Genomic DNA, 19,778 nt, shown 5'->3' on the forward strand with positions numbered 1-19,778 from the left:
CGAAAATAGGGTTTTGATTACCCGCCCCGTCGCAAGCATCGCAACGAATTCCCTTCTCACCACGCTAGAGAAAAGCGTGCATGAGTTGGTTGTTCGCCGCGTTGCAAGCGCCGGGATCGAGTTCTCGGAGTTTAGAGTTTAGGAGCTTATACCTTAGCGTGGTCGACGACGTTGGCACGAGGATCGAGGTAAGAGAGAAGTATTTTTGTATTTCTCTTTTTTTTTAATAATAATTAATTGATAATTATAATTATACTTAAATAATTATATTTATTTAAAATTAATTAGAACTAATCAATATTAATTAATCTTAAATTAATTAATATTAATTAATTTAATTAATAATAAATAAGTAATAATTAATTAAGATAAATATAATTAACATTTAATTAAAGTTGCTCTTAATTACATATATATAATAAAATAAAAATAAAAGATTAATCCCTCTCTCCCTCCCTTACTCTCTGTTTTCGGGATTTGGCCGCAGAAGATCACGAACGGGAGAAAGTTAACTTCACGCCCGCGAGCTCCAGTTCTGCTTCCGATCGAAGAGGGGGGAAGCCGGAGAAGTCAAACAACAACAAAGAAACCGGAGAAGCACACGAAATGGAGAAAGTTACCCTCACTGCCCGCGAGTTCCCGTCTTGTTTCCGATCGAAATGTTGAAACTTTCGATCCTACAGGTAGGAAGCGGCTCGGAGAGAGGGGAAGAAGCGCACAAAAGGTAGGAAGCTGTCTTCACAGCCGGCGAGCTCCCGCTCTGCTTCCGATCAAAACTGTCGCAGCCTCCGATCCGTCCAGGAAGAAGACAGAGAGGGAGGTGTCGGAGAAGAGGGAATTCGCGTGAGAGAGCTTCGGCCGTGGAGAAGGTAGCGAATGGAATGGTCTTGGAAGCAGAGAGCTCGTCTCCCTCTTATAGACTCAAATGGGAGTCGATCGAAGCCGTCTTCGCAGGATTCGCGGAGAAGCGACGCGAACGGCGCCGAACCAGTACGAGATTACGGGATTTTCTGTTTGAGTTCAGCGGGATTTCAGCGGAAAATCGGGATGGGCTTTGGCTGTTACAGCTAATTAGCCCCCTTTTTTTATTTCTCTATTCTTGTTTCAATGGCAGAGGTCAACACTAACGAACTACAAACCTTTTATGATCATACCATGTTTCTTTTTCTAATTCCTAACAGATTATATTTAAACAAAAATTTCTGAAAGCTTAGATCTAAATCATTTGGCCAAGCAAACAGAACATTGTTGAACAATGAGAAAAAGTTGGGTTTTGCCAAAATCAATATAAAGTAAAATCAGTGATTAAAAGAAGCATTAAATAGCATGAATTCCCACTGAATCAATTCATGAAATGTCAATCAACGGAAAATAATTCCTTTTTTGTCAAGTTGATTTTATGGGGAACAATCCAAAAAATGTATAGATTATTTGTGCTGAAGAAAAACAAAGTCTTAATCAGTCAGTGCTACACAAGCAGATTGCAATTTCCAATCAACTGAGCGCCTGTAGTATGATGAGTATGGATTAACCTTTGCCATGCTGATCATAGAAAGAGCTACGGAAAATCTCTACACCAAGACGTTTTAGCGGTGCACTTTAAGATATCCACTCTCCTCATGAGTCTGCAGAGGCTATCTAGTTTTTGGCACTTTTCATAAAGAAGTAGGTGTGTGTTCTTAAGTTTTACCTCAATGATGCAGCTTTGAGGCTAGTGGTTTTGCTGCAGATGAGAGAAGCCATCCAAGGACTTTAGAAATGTATGGGTGTGAGCAAATATATATTATCAAACATAATTTTGTTATCAAAGAAATATATGGAAAATGAAAGAAAATTGCTAAATATAATTGGAGTGAGATAAACATTTCCATATCTGATTCTCTTTTTAATTTTAGTATTGATATATCTCACCTAGCCTTAAATGCTTGTTGATTTTGGAAATCATCTTTACTTCAAATTGGTAAATTTGTTTTAGAATCTCTATCAATCATCTTTGTTTGAATTTGCTTTACAACTGTCTATTGCAACTAGCAAGTTCATGTTGTAAATTTTTTTTAATCAAAGATGATAGGTTGGAACTATTAAAGGCACTTTATAAACATTTGTAGGACCCCTCTCTTCAAAAGGAGCCACTTGTTATATTTGGTCTAAAGGGTTCACCATTACGTGGAATAAAGGAGGTACGCACTCTTAATTTCCATATTGATGCATATATTTAGTTGCTTTAATTTTAACTTATTGGTATTCCTGAAAGCAAAATATCTTTTTCAGCACATTGCTTTTTATTTTATTTTTATTCAGTGCCAGAAATATCTATTATCTCTAGTACATGTCAATATTTCATCTAGATACGAGCTCTCTCCGTGGAGAGAGGGGAGCAAATTTTGTCTTATTGAACTGGTGACCCTGGATTTTCCACAGGCTGTCGATCTCTGTGGGCGTAAGAAACTTTTAGGTCTAGCATCATGGAAAACTAGGTGACTTGGGCTGAATACACAAGTGTAAAATGCTAGGGTTTAGAGGTTAATGTATGATCTTTCAAATATTGGAGAAAATTTTCCGAGAAATAGAAGAGTCAACTTATTTTAATTTTTTTGTTGATTAAAATCTTTGGATATAATATGTGGGGCACATGAAAGGACGATGTTGAAAATCAAATAAATAAAAGTTGCAAGTCTTAGTATCATCATGATAACCAATAATTGATTACATTAATTCATACTTCTGCCTTCTTTTTCTTTTCAGTTTCCTATATAATTGAAGTAATAAAGATCTAATGAGAGTCGATCTAGCATCACTCAATTTTTCCCCTTAAGATATACTAAACTATTATTATATATACATCGTCATGTGCATCTAGAGCTTTATGCGGTTAAATTGACCCTGATTTACAATTCTATGCTTACTCCAGTAACTTAATGATGTTAATGTTGTTTTTCTTGAACAGGCTCATTTAAGCGGAGCTCTTATGCGAGTTGTTAATGGCAAAGGCAATATATTCCTCACAGCTACAGTTTCTGGAGAAGGTCTCTTTCTGGCAAACTTTTCAAATTTTTTTGCTTTTTCTTCATATAAGTCAATTATCAGATTCTGTAAGATTAACTCTGGCATGAAGCGTCTTTTTACCCAACCAAACTTCATTTCATGGTAAATATTTGCTATCTTGTAGTCCAAATCGTTTTGCATAAGCTGATGATTTTCAGTCAATGATCAGAAGAAAATTGTAAAATTATGATCCTTCAACATAATACCCCTCAATCCCTGGAAAAATTATTCCATCAGGTTACCTGACGTAGAGCTACATCAGGTAGCCTATAATATGTCGCCACGTGCACTTAGTCTTTACCGCGCGGCCCGACGACCCGACCCGGAACGGACCCGGGAGTTTGCGTAGCTCGGTATTGCTAGGTATTGATCGATTTTGCTCAACAAAAATGAAAAATACTATTTTGTGAAGACCAATATCGAGCAATACCGAGCAATACCGAGTTCTTTAAGGTATTACTCGGTATTGCTCGGTATTACTCTTCACATAGCGGTATTTCTCGTTATTACCCAGCAATACCGAGTAATACCTAGCAATACCGAGCAAATACCAAGCAATACGCGAACATAGTAATCCCGGATTCGGTCCGAGTCGGATCGTCGGGCCGCGCGGTAAAGAGTAAGTGCACGTGGCGACATATTATAAGCTACCTGATGTAGCTCTACGTCAGGTAACCTAACGGAATAATTTTTCTAATCCCTGTGCCGAAAAAGTGAAGTGACATAGTTCGATGAAGTGAAAGACTTCTCCTACTGAAAGCTTAAACTGAATGAAGGATTTTTTTTTTGAATTATGATTTAGCAAGGCCCATTTGAATACCTACTTTCATGGTTTATAGTGCTGGACTTTTTTAAATTTTGACTAGTCAAAATGGTTTGAAATGAACGGTCGTTTGGAAAATAATTTATCAAGATTTTTTATAAACTTGCATGTCTTTGGTGGTATTTCATGTATTTCAACTCAGTAGGATAAGAAAGCTATGAATAACCAGTTTTAGTGGATGATTTCTTTTTTTTATCTAGATGAGCATGGGATCATCAGAACTTAACCAATATTACAATCAGTTAGAAGTCTGTTAATTAGTGGCACATGGATGTGGCCCTTTTGAACATGTCCTGGAAAACGAAAAAAAAATCCATGAAATATAAAAATTATTATAGAAGGTAAATTATTAGAAACAATTTCAAATTAGCAATTTTGTCATAATTGTACCGTTCAATAGTTTACCATTAGAGTTTTAAGCAGAAATTTGAATAACTTCCTGCTTTGTAATTCTTAATACTCAGTTCACTGGTCAAATGGATGATGTCAGAATGCCGAGAGCATTTTCCAGTTTTTTTACCATCTGTCTAGAATCTATTTCCTTAAAGAAAGCTGAATTTTTATTTAATTGTATGGTCGTCTAAAAGTATTTGATTGCATTCCACTCTTCCTACCTGTCATAGCCAGCCATCCGCTCACTTTCTAAGTGGTAAGTGAGGTTCTCTCCTGCCAATCTTTCTATTCATGAGTCCATGATGAAAGAAATGTTCAAGGAAAGTGCAAAGCAAGTGCAAGAATCTAATCTAGCAAAGATTCTTTTCTTTGTTATAAGGAGGTTATTTCACTTAAACCGTTAGATCCACATCTTATCTTATTGCTCTTAACTCAAATTGGTTATGCAATCTTAACTTCATTAATATAAGCCCCACTTCAAAGAGATCAGACCAACAACTTCCAAAGCTTTGTAAAACCCTCAAAATGCTATTTTAGACCTCGCACGCTTTTCGATGCGTCGCGATGAGTTTTAAGTAGCCGACCCCATGGAGAAAAATGATTCATGTAGCCGACCCCACGTAGTGGGATAAAGGCTTGATGTTGTTGTTGTTGCTGCTGCGATGAGTTTTAAGTGAAAATTTCAAAGTTGTTGGATTTTGACGAATTTAGTTTTATAAAAATCTATGCAAAATTCTGAGCGATTTGATATATAAAACCTATATCTAATTTCGTTTAATTAGGGAGATAAAAATTAAACAAATCTCATAATACCCATTATACCCCTTGTATGTAATAAAGTTTGGATGGTTTAAGTGAGGGAAAAATTGGCATTATGAAAATCCCTTTCTCTTAAGGCGGTCCCCATTTCATTTCTTCCGCCCGAACGCACGAAGAGGAGGCGTCCTTGGCTTGGGCGGACGGGTAAGGGGGATGGACGGCTCCGACGACGGTTTTCCGGCGAGGAAATTCGTGGAAAATGTAGAGGAGACTAAGGGATGGCTAAGGTATGCATTAGAATTTATATTTCTCCACTTTTCTCAAAGATTTTTGGATGAGAAGAATCTAGGGTTTGAGGGGAAACTTTGATTTTCTTTAAGAGAATGATAGGATAGGTTTAAGATGCTTTTATGCTTGGAAATGGGGTTTTCTTCAAAATTTTTGAGATTTGGAAAGTTAGGGTTTTGCAAATTTTTTATTTCCATGAAAATTCCTTAATATATAATATTTCTATTGGTCTTAACGATGTTTTTAAGGGTAGGAATTAGGAGTTTTCATGAAATATTATTATTCCTAATTTTAATATAATTTAAATCCGAAAATTAGTTTTCCAAAAATATTAATTTGATGAATGAGAAGTTTAAGATGCAAAAATAACAATATTAATGAAAATGTGTTTTCCAAATTTAGGGTTTTAGGTTAAAACCGAAAATAGAAGTTAATTTAAATTATTTTGGTTAGGGTATAGGAATTTTTGGCAAGTGTAATAATAAAAATATTATGAAAATTAGAGAGTGAGTGTAAGAGAAAGAGAATTTAAGAGTAGTTTACAATGAGAAAAAATATTTAATTTAGATTTATTTTATAGATTTTTAAGGAGAAATTTATGTTTATTGGTGATAATCGTGGTGACCTCGAAGGAAGGAGGATTGGCAAAGAGAATCAAATTCTTAATTTCTGTAAGTATACATGGTTCTTTAATTACAGTAATGTCTTTTGTTTCTCTCCAGTTATATATTTTGAATGTTCAAGCATGCTTATGAAATCTTTATGATTAATTTAGAACATGATTTTGTTACTTTTGTCAAATGGTTGATCATGCAAATTACATGTTACATTTTATGACATTATATGATAAAGTTTGTGTTATATGAAATGAAATGATATGAGATGATAAGAATGTTATAATGAATGCTTGTATGTGCATGCTGAATAGATGGAGCTCACCCCCTTATGATACTAGCTGGGGACGTTGTACTCGTGCACGTTAAAATGGTTAAGGATATAGAAAAAGAAAATGGTAAAGGAGTACCTTATGGTACTAGACGGTGGCTCCTGTGACGGTTGTAATATATACGAAATGAGAAAACTAAGTATATTGTTATGAATATGGAAATGAAAATGAAAGATATGGATTCATGATATGATATGTTTAATGACATGTTTGTAAGAAATCGATTTATGTTATGTTCATATAAAATGTGACATTTAGCATATATGCAATTTGCCTTGATTAATGTAGTTTAAAATCGTGTTTTACTTACTGAGCTTCGGCTTATTGTTAGTTGTTAACATTTTTCAGGTAAGTTTAAATAAATCAAAATGAGTAGAAGAGGTGCAAATGTATATTGTAGGAGAGGCGCTTCTGAAGAAATGTTATTTTATGAATCTACTTGAGGTTATATTTATGTGCTTTAAGTTTTATTATTTTAGTAGCTCTTTCAAATATTTTGGAGATTGATTTAGAGAGTTAGATATTTTAGTCTTCCGTTCCGGCCTCGCCTATGCGAGCTCACCGGGCCGGGTCATGACATGTGTGGTCCCCCAAATTTGGTATTAATTATTGGTAAATCTAACTTTCTGATATTTTAAACTTATCTCAACTGAAGTTATAGTTAGAAAATTACTTATAGAAGAACTTATAGGAAAATGTGTTGCTTTCCTTGTGTTTGTGATGATGACATCAAGACATGGAAAGTTTACTAGAGGCGTGGCCGTCGATCTACAGCCACAATTACATCGCTCTACTTTTAATTTTCATATTTATTATTAATGTATTATTTTTATTTTATGAAGTTTTATTATGCTTTTCATTTTTGCCCTTACTTAAGGGCTTAGGTATGTGTAAGCCCAATGGGCATTATAGTACTTTGTATTTTCTCATTATATGGGCTATTTAAAGCCTCCCTCTTCTTCTTTGAGGGGTAATGAATGAATGAATGATAAGAAAATTCCTGCATATGTGTTCTTTCAGTTGTGAGAGTTCTAGGAGAGAGCTTTAGAGAAATCCCTAGGGAGGGAACACGGATCATCCGCCAACCTTGGAGACGGCCAGTTTCGTTGCTTGTATTATCAGTTCTTTCTTTCTATCCTCCCTTCTTACTCCTTCAAGTTTCCACTGCCGACCATATCCTCACCCCACCACCGGCTTAGACCCTCTTCTCCACCCCCACATAACCGTCGGCCCCCAAGATAGTTTCCTTAATTGGGTGACCCATCCGACCCCTCCACCTCCACCAAACATTAGCCTAGCTGCTGGTTTCCCCCTCACCCTTGCCTCCAAATTTCTAATTTCCACTTGAATACTTTCCTTTCTTGCTTAGCTCCTCTTGGGAAAGTCATTTACTTTCAATCAGTTAATTTAAATTTGAAATTTGAATTTTTTCCTAAAATAGAATCCTATTTTAGGAAAGTTTCTAAAATCAAATTCAAATTTAATTTGATTTGGATTGGATATTAAATCCTATGTCCTAATTAGTGAATCCCAATGAGGAAAGCATTAAACCTCATTTAATCCCTCCAATCCCCTCCCTATGCCGCCGGCCCCTCTTGGTTCTTTGTGGAATTATTTCCAAAAACAATGCTCTCTCTTGGAAACAATTCAAATCCCTCCATTACTTCTTTCATTTTCCATACAAATCATTTTGGGAAAGCAATCAATCCAATCAACCAATCAATTTTTGAAATTCAAATTGTTTCCTAAATAAAGATCTATTTTAGGAAACTTATCCAATCAAATCCAAATCAAATTTGAATTGGACTGCAATTAATTCTTCCCTCCTTAATTGGAATTCCCAAATAGGCAAGCATTAAAGACCCTTCTCCAATTCCCTCCACTCCTCTTGATGCCGCCGACCCCATGGCTCCTTCACCATTTAATTTCTTTCCAAAACCTAGACCCCAATCAAATGAATTAATTCCCTAATTCCTCTCACCCTCTCCTCCCTCTCTCAACCCGCCACCCACTTCAAACCCTAGCCCCCAACACATGATTCCCTGCTGTCCAGAAATACCAAAATCATCAAAAAAACTGTCCAAGAAGATTTCCTAGTTGCTGTCCAGAAGAAGATTGGCTGCTGTCCTGAACTTCAGCATTAGGAAAACTGCTGTCCAAGAACTCCTGCATCTTTCCCTAGCCTCCCTACCAATGGGAGCCCTTTCAAACTGCTGTCCAAGAAGGACAGCTTGCTGTCCATCAATTACGGCAAGAGGAGATCAACATTTTCGCTGCCATAAAGCTACCGACCGCTGTCCAAGCTTACGAGAAGGTTGAATCTTAGCAAAGGGTGAACTCTTTCTTTCTCTCTTACCTTCTTCATTGATCGTTTCTTGTGGTTTTATTTGATTCATGCAAAATCTTGCCAAGCTCCACTAAAAGCTTAGTGTTTGGTAGGAAGTGTCTGAGAGATCTTTCATAGCACTATTCTTATTATTAGATTAGGGATTTCTTGTTGAAACCCATCTCGTATGCAACATCAAGAGGAATTGATTATTTTGTGGTTTTTACTTTTCGCGAGTAATTTGTCCTAAGCTTGTGTTTACCGCTCTTTGGTTTTATTTCATTATTTGAATCATCATAAAGTTTTAATTAATTAGCTCTTAATCAATAAGCATGCAAAATCCTTATCTAACTCAAATTTTCATGTATGTCCTGCATCAGTTTGTATCCCTTGCGAGCCTTTCTTGATGCTGTAGGTTTTGAAGAGTCATCAATGGTGTTTCATTACAGCACTGCAGATTTTTCTTGGAGTGGTGGACAAACCTAACAGGTTCTTTAATGCCAACTATATAGGCAGATACATTGCAAAAAGTTCGTCTAAATCCAGATAAAATATCAATTCAATAATTTTTAGTACTATTTACACATGATAAAATGAAAATAAACAAGTGCGAAAACTACAAAAATAAGACAATGAGCAATCAAAATGCATTTACAAAATCGTAAGCTATAACAACATTCTTAATATCACTAGTTATTTTTTCTCACATAACATTAGTTTCCTCATTCGCAAAAAAAATCTTAAGATTTAGAACTTTACTCTCAAAAATATATTTGTTAGTATTCTTTAAATGCTCCCATTCAATTCTAAAATAATATTTTATTTTATTTTTTAAATTCCCCCATTCATCTTAAACTCCAAAACTAATAAATGATGTTGGTTACATAAATTTTCGCTCAGAATATCTTTACAGTCTTTGCAATCTAAATGATCTATTTTTCTTATAAGAAAATAATCATTTTGAGTTTTACTATATCTATTCTTATAAGTGATATGTTGCTCATCTCTTTTCTTAAATAATTTATTATCAATTACAAAATCATAAGTTATAGTAAAATCTAATATGATCTTACCATCTTCATTAGTCGCTCCAAACCCATATCTCATCATAAAGTTTGTGTTTTTCAAAACTTTAATTTTGAATAGATATTCAAATCAACTTGACGAGCATAAACACTTATAATATTAATAATCTTAACATTAACAACAATTTTTAAAGCTACAATTCTATCTCAATTCTATTAATTTTTACAATATTTTTTTTAATTATTATCTATAATAATACCTACATCATTTCTAGTTAAACATTATCCTTCAAATCCTACTAGAATATCATAGTTTGAACCTTACAGTATCAACTCCTTAGCCTTCTCTAAAATTCTTTAGTTTACTGAATGCATATAATATTTATCTTTTATGAATCATAATATTTATTAATTCAATTAATTTGCTTGTAAGGAAATCTATATTCGAAGTTCTATGTTCTATCCTAATTTTAGTTTCACAGACTAGCTTTTTCGCTAACATCCGTCCATGATGTAGGAACCCTTTCTATTTAGCACTGTAGCTGACAGTGTAGCTTCCCTTGCACACTTATCCCTGTATTTAAGCCATACAATGCGTCACTTCCAGGGAATGTCTTAGCATTAACACAATGCATTAAATGATTCATGTTATGATTATTCGATAAGGTTTACGCTCATTGTCGACTACATAACTCAACCTACTACATTTCTCATTCAGAACTTGGGATCTAGCGACGACAATTTTAAAGTAAGAACATTCATGACTAAAGAAAAAAAGATATGATCTTAAAGGTGATTCTTGATGTAATCCAATTGAAGTAGGAAAATGCTTGGTCCAACCTCCTTGTGTTTGAACACAAGTAACAACTCCTACATACATATCCTTAATGACTCGAGTATATGCATAATTAACTCTTTTATTTTATAAAACTCTTCATAGCACTTCTCTTAAAACTTCATCATAAGCTATCTCTAAATCAATAAATATAATATGTAGATCCTCCTTATTCTCCCTATATTTCTCCAAACCTCTCAATAAATAGATAGCTTTCATAGTAGACCCTCAACATGAAACCAAATTGATTTTGAGAAATATTAGTGTCACGTCATAACCTATACTCAATAACTCTCTCCCAAAGTTTTAAAGTATGCCACATCAATTTTTTTCTTGAATTCAAATAACTCTTCTTTAAAGAGTTAACTAGAGGTGTATAAGTAACGTTTGAATGGTGATGGGGCATGTGTAGTTGTAGGAATAACATGTGGTGCTTGTAGAAGAGATCCTTTCCATGAAAGTATTTGCTAATTAATATATTATTGGAATAATCATAGAAGTATGTAGAACACATGGTGCTATTATAAGGCAATCAAAGATGGGTTGAAGGGGGCACTAGATATAATTGGAAATGATGAAGGGTTTAATGTGATGGCAATTATATCGACTTGAATAGGGGATTCAAGATTTATGTTTGGTGGTTTGACATTCTTTTTATTTTCATTTGGCTAATAAGGATTGCTTCATGACGTTTGGTTTCTTAAACCTTTAGTTGATTCTTAATTTCCATATTTTTTGAATTCATTTTATAATTTAGTCATTTCTTTCACAATATTATTTTACAAAAATAACATATTAGCAAATTGGGACATTATGATTTAAAAATTCTAATAAGAGGTGGGGAGAATTTAAATGGGCTGATGCAAGTATAAAAATTCAATAATAATACTTTCTCAAATGATCTCTTACCAATCTTTCAAGTTTTTTAATGCTCTAACTTTGAAACTTTGTTTATTCTTTTTTATGATAATTAAATTTAATATTGCGAAACTTGAGGCAAGTTGCATGTCTAAGATAATCCTATGAATTATTGTAATGTGTCATCTAGTTGTCTCTACTTTCATAAGCGAAATTATTTTTCTTTTTTACTCAATTGTAAATCTATACATTGCAAAGTCGGGTTTTATTATTTTTTTAAAAAATAAACTTTTTATAAGTCAATTTTATCTGTTCCTTACATTAGAGTGATGGTTTTTAAAATTTCAAAATATTATTTTAAGCATATTTTTAATTTTTGCAGTAAGCATTCATTGCATATTTCAACCAAAAAAAAAAAAACACTTGCCTTACAAAATCCCATCTTAAGCCCTACTTAAAGCTGTTGGCCAAATATAGGTTGAATTTAAACTAGATCGATTCTAGCCTCCATTTGATGCCCTAAAGCCTCAAGTGCTCTTGTTAAAATTTGGCCAGATTTCTAGCACTCTTATATGTCACCTTCTATTTGCATGAATCTTGAGCATCACTCAATTGTACCTTTTTACCCCTATGATGTGGGTGCTGATCACACATTATAGCTATATTGGTTTAATCCAACAATCAATTTTGATCAATGAAGACATGCTTATTTTAATTTTCCTCAATGATGTTTGTGTTGTCAATAAATGTGAATTTAAGGGGATTCCTATTTCAAAAACTACCTCAAATCCCTATTAATTTGGGTTCTCTTTTCAATGTTGACGCATTCAGGGTAATATCACAATTAAAGGGAATTCCATTTAAATATAAGCCCTTTTTTGACAAAAGAAAAAAAAAATCCAAAAAACGGTACGACTTAAAAAAATGCTCGAACAATAATTGGCCTCTTCAAGCTTAGGAGTAGCAACCCACCCATCAATCCTTCACACTAGTTTGCAAGGATGATAAATTTAAGTCTGACCGAAGCTCTCAAAGTGCCAATGCTATGTGAAGTGTATCCATATGAATACATTAAAAATATCAAGCCAATGAGGTTGTAAAGTGCTATTTGACAATGAAATTTGCCCAAAAATGTCATCATTATATTATGGCTATAGTTAAAGTTTGGAAGTTCCCCCAATGACTCAGTCTATAAGTTGTGAGTTATAAGCTGCAATTAGCCCTTTAGATGAATTTTTACTGATGCAATTCACGGATGTTGATAAGGATTTTCTAGTGAGGTTGGATTGATTATCATTGTTAACTAAGTAGACTAGGATAGTGACAATATTTGATTATTGAATAATGAGATCTTGATCTGATTCATTATCATTCTCCCATCATTTGCTTTAGGATAATGTCAGTATAATACTTCTGATTAAAATAGTTGTTATTAAGCTTAATATTGTACACCCTATTGACTAGTTTTTTTTTGTTATTGAGAATAGTAATTAATCATAGGAGCATGTACCTTTGTGAACCCTCAAATAATATGATTAATTTCTCGCTAGAGACTCATATAATTATCTATAAACATGGTATGCTCTAAGCATTCAGTTGGTTAGTTTTTTTATCTGAAATTCAATCTATCTTTTAAAAATTTGATTAAAAATGAGCCTCATATGTATTAAAAGAATCGGATGGGAATTTTCAAAGCCCATGCTACTTAAACATAAGTTATTATTTGTTTGATATTGATATTGTACGATTTGGCAATTCATTTACAAATATTAGGATATCAAGAATATGGTTAGTGATTTGCAAAGAAGTAGTCTAGTCTCACAATGTAAACATGTTAGATGTTCAAACTGTAGAAATTAATGGGAATGAAGTTTATGAAGCTAACTCATACAATGAAATTGTGGGGCAAGTGATATAGAGAAAGTGTAGAAGAAACTTATCTTAACCTTAGAGAATTAACGTGATTTATGGAAAGAAGATCAATGTTAAAGTCTTATGGGGTTGAAAAAGCATCATTTTGAAAATGTGGGGGCATGAGCAATAAAAGCGTAAGACATTGAAGCCAGTGATATAGGAGGATCTCAACAAACATTGAGTGCATACTGTGCACTCATTAAATGAGGCTCTTCTCATCTAGTACTTATGGATGGGGAAAATAGATGGAAATGATCTTGGTATGTAGTACATAAAGATGTTCCTACACATACATAGTGTTAGTATACTTTGAAAGTTAAAAAAAAAAGGGATAAAGATGAATGAGCGCAAATTCTTCATAAATATTTAATGAATGGCCAAGAAGCACTTCAAATGCCAGCCTCGAAAGATTTGGTAGGTTGATGATGATGACTATGATGTTAGTACTGATCTGGATGGAACTTCTGAAGCGGAAAAATATATATGGTATCTACACAGGCACCCTTGGCAGACATAATTGTTGGACCACAAGTGGGATCCTTCTAAGGAGATAAATTATCTCCTTAATATATTGTTGTTTGCAAGAAGCTATCGTCTTCTAGTTAGCTTTTTCTTCCCTTTAGTCATATGATGGCATGACGAAAATTACCTTTTTTTTAGTATAATCGGTCAAACTATATTTTGGGTACAATATGTACTCGTCTTGTCTGATGAGCGATTATTGAAATTGTCATTAAATCTGTAGTCATAAATATTCAAACTTATTTTACAAAACATAGCAAAAACTGCTTTTTGGTCGCGGTGTGATGTGTATCTATTCTGGTGAACAAGTACTCATGTACAATTTTCTATCTATAGCCTTAAATGTTCAATCTTATTTTAAAGAACTTTCTCTAAAGTAAAAAAATCCAGAATACAATTTGCAGCTTCTGCTTGATGAAGGATCTGATCCAGATGAAGCATGGAATGAAATTCGGCTTGTCGCTAGTGCAGTTATCTCCAAGATATGCAAAAATTTCTGCCCATGCAGGTAAATTTTGCAATAATAAATTGTATATATTTACATTTGAAGTTCCGAAGCAACTTTCTACTATAGTTATTATGGTATGTATGATTATGCGTTCTTATTTTTTGACATTGACGTTGGCTCATGACAATGAGGTCTAAATAGGTACAAAGGAGTTGAATGATTATTTTTTTAGAGGATAGGAGCTCTCATCCTCATACATCTTATGAGTTATACTATTTATCCGCATTTTGAATAGTTGAAAGTTAAAGTAAATTTAACTTTTTAAATATGAAATCAAGAATTGAAGAAAGGCAGATCTATTTTAAATCTCATTTATTTAAAAATGTGAATGAATGATATAAGATGCGTAGAATGAAAGTTTCCATCATTCTAAAAAGATTGATGTCTAACGTGTAAGATTTGATTTGAATTTTCTTGGAAAATGTTGAACGTAACATGCCTAGGATATTTTATTATGTTGTGCATTTTACTTGCGTGCAATAGCCAAAAAATAGTAGAATCTTCAATATGTGTCAAATTGTGAGTTAATATTTGATTATATTTTTTAGTTTAAAACTCGGGTTCTACCAAATAAGGTGATACAAATATTATGGTAAGTGATAAAGAGGAGGAATAAGATTGTTATGTTTATATATCAGCGTGGTGTGAATGGTTTAAGTTTTGTCCAACATATGTTATTTGTGCCCAAGCGATATCCAGCAAGTGTAGGATATTTTTCATTGTAAAAACAAATGGCATCTACAACAAGCTGTAAATTGGAAGGTCCAACATTGCATCCTGCAATGTTTGTGTGCTGAACTGTCATACACAACATGTCAACCTTACTTTTAGTGTGCTTGGTATTTGAACTATTAATATTTTTGAGGTAAATTATGTAGTAATTTAGACATTTGTATTAGTTTATCGATAGATCATATCTAAAATCTAGAAATTTAGATAGGCATTAGACTTTGATGGATGATGAATGTTAGATGTAGTCTTTGGTAGACTACGAGTGACAATTGATGGAAATGTTGGATGGGATTGTTCGTTGGCGTCGATTGTAGATGTTGGTGGGTATTTGGCTTAGTCTATTGTGCACATGAGCCTTAGTCTATATCATATGTATTATGATTGACTTGTTAATAATTTTATAATAATAAATCTTATGTGATGCCGTCTAATTATTTGCTATGCATTTTCTTTGAAGTTAATCATTTACTAACCATGGTGAAATTGGCCTTTTTGGGAGCTTGGGTTTGGAGTTGGACTCAAACTTGATAAATTAAGAAAAAACTCAAGTACACAGTGAATATCCAAAGTTGTATAATCTAGTTTATATGTTTAATATATGTATATATATTGTAAATTGATTGAGTTTGATTAAACTAAAGATTCAAGGATTAACACAAGTAATATGTGTGTCTTTTTTATGAGGCAAGTATTCAGAATTGTATTTGAATTGTTGTTAAAATTATTTAATTTTATTATATAAAATTTGATAATTTATTTAGCTTGAGTTTTCATCTGTATTTTTTTTAAGTTAAATATTCATGTGTTATTTTTTTTAATTAATTATATAATTAGTAATTATGTGTAGAATTTATTCATCATTGTGATTTTATAATTCATATTTTTAGCAAATTTATATGCTTTTACTTTTCAATTAAATTTACTGTATATATTTTATGTTAATTATTATTATTTAAGGAGTAAAAGCTCAAAATAGTCCCCCGACTATTGATAAATATCCAATTTAATCCCAGAGTTTCGCATTGTCCAATTTTAGTCCCTCAACTATTAGAAATTATCCAATTTGATCCCTCTGTTAAATTTTCCATTCAAATTAATAAAAGAAGCCCGCATGCGTTTAGTTCTTTGGGATGTTTTAGGAAAATACTTCTTTACCTAAATTTCCAATTTGATCCCTCTATTAAATTTTCCATTCAAATTAACGGAAGAAGCCCGCAAGCGTTTTGTTCTTTGGGATGTTTTAGGAAAATACTTCTTTACCTAATACATCGCGTGCTCATTATAATTTCTTGGAGATCGAACATGAGATCAAATGTGCAAGGGGGAAGATCTGCATCTATGAGCAAGGCGACCTACTGCAACATACAAGGACGGTGAGCGTGACGACTGGCTACTACGAGCAAGACGTTGTGCTTTGAGATGACGTGCACGCGCTACAAGCGAGGCACGGAGGCCACGAGTGATTTTGTGCGAGTGAGATGGCGAGCGACCGCTAGTGATAGCCAGAGAAGGAGACGACAAGCAATTTGCATCTCACAATAGCTAGAGATGGAGACCGCGAGCAATAGCCAAATACAGAGACTACTGCGAGTGATCACCATCCGATTCGACACCTAGAGACAAAGACGTCGAGCACTTCGCTACATTCACAAGGACACGGAGGCACAGTTAATGTTAAGTTTGCTTAACTTCTTAATATCCTTCATTCATATGATTAATGTTATGAATTATTCGTTCATAGGTGTATTATTTGTGTTGTATGTAATTATTTTCTTAACTATTTCAATGTGTTTGGAAAAATTTTGCTATTATCATCATCATGGAAGTTTCTCTTGTTCCTTAATCTTGTTGATGAACGAGAATAGCACTTAGGCTATCCAAATGAAAATTACGTGCAATAAGACACAATTAGACATTAATTTTAATTTCAGGTAATAGCTCTTATTATGTAGTTGATTAAAAAATATTAAAATACATTTCATTTTATATTAAAATACGGTTAAGAAGAGTGATGTTAGATTATGTTTAAAAAATTTAAATTTTTTCACTATTTATTCACCTTTATTATTTAGTTGATTAAATATATATTATAATTTATTAATTAATAAAATAGAACAACGTAAGCAATGTAATCCCATATCTTCTTGTAATACTTCAAATATTCTTCATTTTTAACTTTGGGGTAAACTTTAACTCTTATTTTAGGCTCTAAGACTAAATTGACTCAATTTCTGATAGTCGAGGGATTAAAGTTGGGCAATGCAAAACTTTGAGATTGAATTGAGCATTTATCAATAGTCGGGGGATTATTTTGTGCTTTTACTCATTATTTAAGTAACTATATTATTATTTGGCCAATTAAAGATTATGAGTATATTTATATACAATTAAATATTTTGTTAACTATGCATCATTTATTTAAAAAAAACCCCATTTACTTTAAATTTCTCAAATTTGACTTATGCTTCTTGACCTAAAAAGTCTTGGTTAGAAAATATTAGTAATGATCTTTCTTTATTAGATTTAAATGAGAATTTGACTTTTAACAGGATGCTATGAAGAAAAAGGATTCATATAGTCGATCCCAGGTAGTGGGACAAAAGCTTGATGTTGTCGTTGTTATGTAGTCATTTCATCAAATCACACTTTGTAGGATACAACTTTGTTGAAAGAGTGTTTAACATGTGATTCCTGAAGTTTCTTCAAATAATCTACTAATTTAAATTTTGAAAATTTTATCAAAAATTATATTTGGTTATATCAAATTTATGATCAATATTAATGTTGTAATTATAAATCATTTTTCTACGTCCATTATATCATTTAATTCATGAGCTATTTTTTTTATAATGAAAATTGATTTCACATGATTTTGATATTAGTGAGAGTGTTTAATAGGCCTTTGGTTGGATATAAGAGATTTTTTGTTAGAAGTATAATAATCATGTGTAGTGGTCTTAGTAGAAGGATAGTAGCATTTTTTGTCTATATGTTTTAAAACATTTGCAAGAGTATGTACCTTGGCTTATGCTTTTCGTTAATGATATTCTTCTTGTTGATAAGACTGGATAGGGAGTTGATGAAAAAAATTGAATTATGGAAGTCAACTTTAGAGTAAAAGTTTTTGTTTGAGTCGATCTAAAACTAAATGCATGGAATATAATTATAGTTGTAATATATCTAGTGGTGAGATTGTGATATTTGGTGATCAAGTTAGTAAAAGGAGTGCACATTTTAGATATCTTGGGTCTTTTTTTCAAAGTGATAGTGAAATATATGGAGATATTATTAGTAGAACTCATGTGGATGGTTGAAGTGGGGGAATGCATCGAACCTATTGTGTGATAGAAAGGTGTCCCTCAAACTTAAGAGAAAATTTTATAAAGTGGTGGTGAGACCTATAGTGTTCTATGGCATAGAATGTTAGCCATTAAATGGGAAGCATAAAGTTATTTGTTGAAGAGATGAAGAGCTCAGATGGATGAGTGGCTTTACACTTAGAGATAGAATGTGAAATGAGTATATACTTGAAAAGCTTAGAGTAGTTGCAGTGGCAGAAAAAATTAAAGTGAGTTGCCATAGATGCTTTGATCACATAAAATGTCGGCCTACCAATGACTCTGTCAGGAGAGCAGTTGTAGTAGAGCTGGCCTAGTTAAGAAAGACATAGGCAGACCTAAAAAGATTTGGTTAGAAATTCATTAAAAGTGATTTTTTTATTAGATTTAAATGAGAATTTGACTCTTAAAAAATCACATTGGGAAAAAAAGATCCATTTAGCCGACCCCACATAGGGCGATAAAGACTTGTGTTGTTGTTGTTGATGTTCTAAAACTTTGGATAAAATCTCATTTATTATATTTGGTGATATTTTGTTTGGTTCATACTTAATATCTTGCATAAATTTTTAATGAAACAAAATTAAACAAATAATTTTTAGCTATAAGATTTTTTAAATCTTGCAAATAACTCAAAAACACTATAATAACTTGTTTGAAATTCTAAAATTGATCATCTGATTGATCAATATAAAATCAGTAAAGGTTAAACATTATTTTTTAGTTTGTTTCTTATTGATTCGCCCCAGCATTTATTATAGTAGTAACAATACTTAACAAAAATATTAAGCCTTTTAATTTTATTTTAGTAAATTTTAATTTTGGGAATCATATATATATGTGTACATTTCACATTACTGTTTCAAATTATCACCCTAATACTTGGCAGGTCGGAGCTCGCCTCTCATGTTCACTGACGCTTAAATTATGTAAATTCTATCTGCCAACTGAAAGGCTGACAGCTTCAGATACTTTACGGTATAAATTTTCTTAAGCTTCCTTTAATATTGTGAGATTTGCTATTTGTTTGATGAGTTACTAACTTTCTCGTTTTATTCTTCTCCTTTAATAAATAATCATACAGTGCACTCAAGCACCACAAAAAAAATATGCAGCTATCATATTTTCCAGTATAAAGCATGTAAATATGGTAAATTTATTCATCTCATAAAAAAAACTTTTGATCCGAGACTTGCTCTCAAGAAATCTTGGTTTAAAATTTCACCTTGCTTGCTCTATTTTGAGCTTCTGTTCAGTAGCTATTGTGTAGTGAAAGCTTTCAGGGGAAGTTGCATCTTTGTTTGGCTGATATCCTTCGATCTGGAAATAAAATTATTGTTGTTAGCATTAACTTGTAATATTATGGATGCTCTTTTAAATAACGATAAACAAACCTTTATTGTTTACGGTCATATAATTTATGAAAGCTGTTCAAATGGTGTTGAATTTTGATGCTTATATAAGTT

General features: G+C 32.8%; 1 protein-coding gene across 5 annotated transcripts in view; it reads left to right on the forward strand.

The window, feature by feature from the left end:
- Window positions 1-19,514, forward strand: part of LOC110093639 (P-loop guanosine triphosphatase YjiA) — a 43,718-nt gene extending 24,204 nt beyond the window's left edge. The window contains exons 7-11 of one of the 5 annotated variants that reach the window (XM_020818591.2): window positions 2,109-2,180; window positions 2,948-3,026; window positions 14,125-14,242; window positions 19,202-19,290; window positions 19,397-19,514. In XM_020818591.2, the coding sequence (XP_020674250.1) occupies window positions 2,109-2,180; window positions 2,948-3,026; window positions 14,125-14,242; window positions 19,202-19,229 (297 nt within the window). In that variant the 3' untranslated portion in view covers window positions 19,230-19,290; window positions 19,397-19,514. Of the gene's footprint in view, window positions 1-2,108; window positions 2,181-2,947; window positions 3,028-6,602; window positions 6,713-8,995; window positions 9,070-14,124; window positions 14,243-19,201; window positions 19,291-19,396 lie in introns of those variants that run through there. The other 4 variants (XM_028699302.1, XM_028699303.1, XM_028699301.1 and 1 more) reach the window with 4 other exon arrangements.
- The last annotated feature ends 264 nt before the right edge of the window (window positions 19,515-19,778 follow it).

Source organism: Dendrobium catenatum, unplaced genomic scaffold, assembly GCF_001605985.2.
Source record: "Dendrobium catenatum unplaced genomic scaffold, ASM160598v2 fragScaff_scaffold_1236, whole genome shotgun sequence".
Lineage (NCBI taxonomy): Eukaryota > Viridiplantae > Streptophyta > Magnoliopsida > Asparagales > Orchidaceae > Dendrobium > Dendrobium catenatum.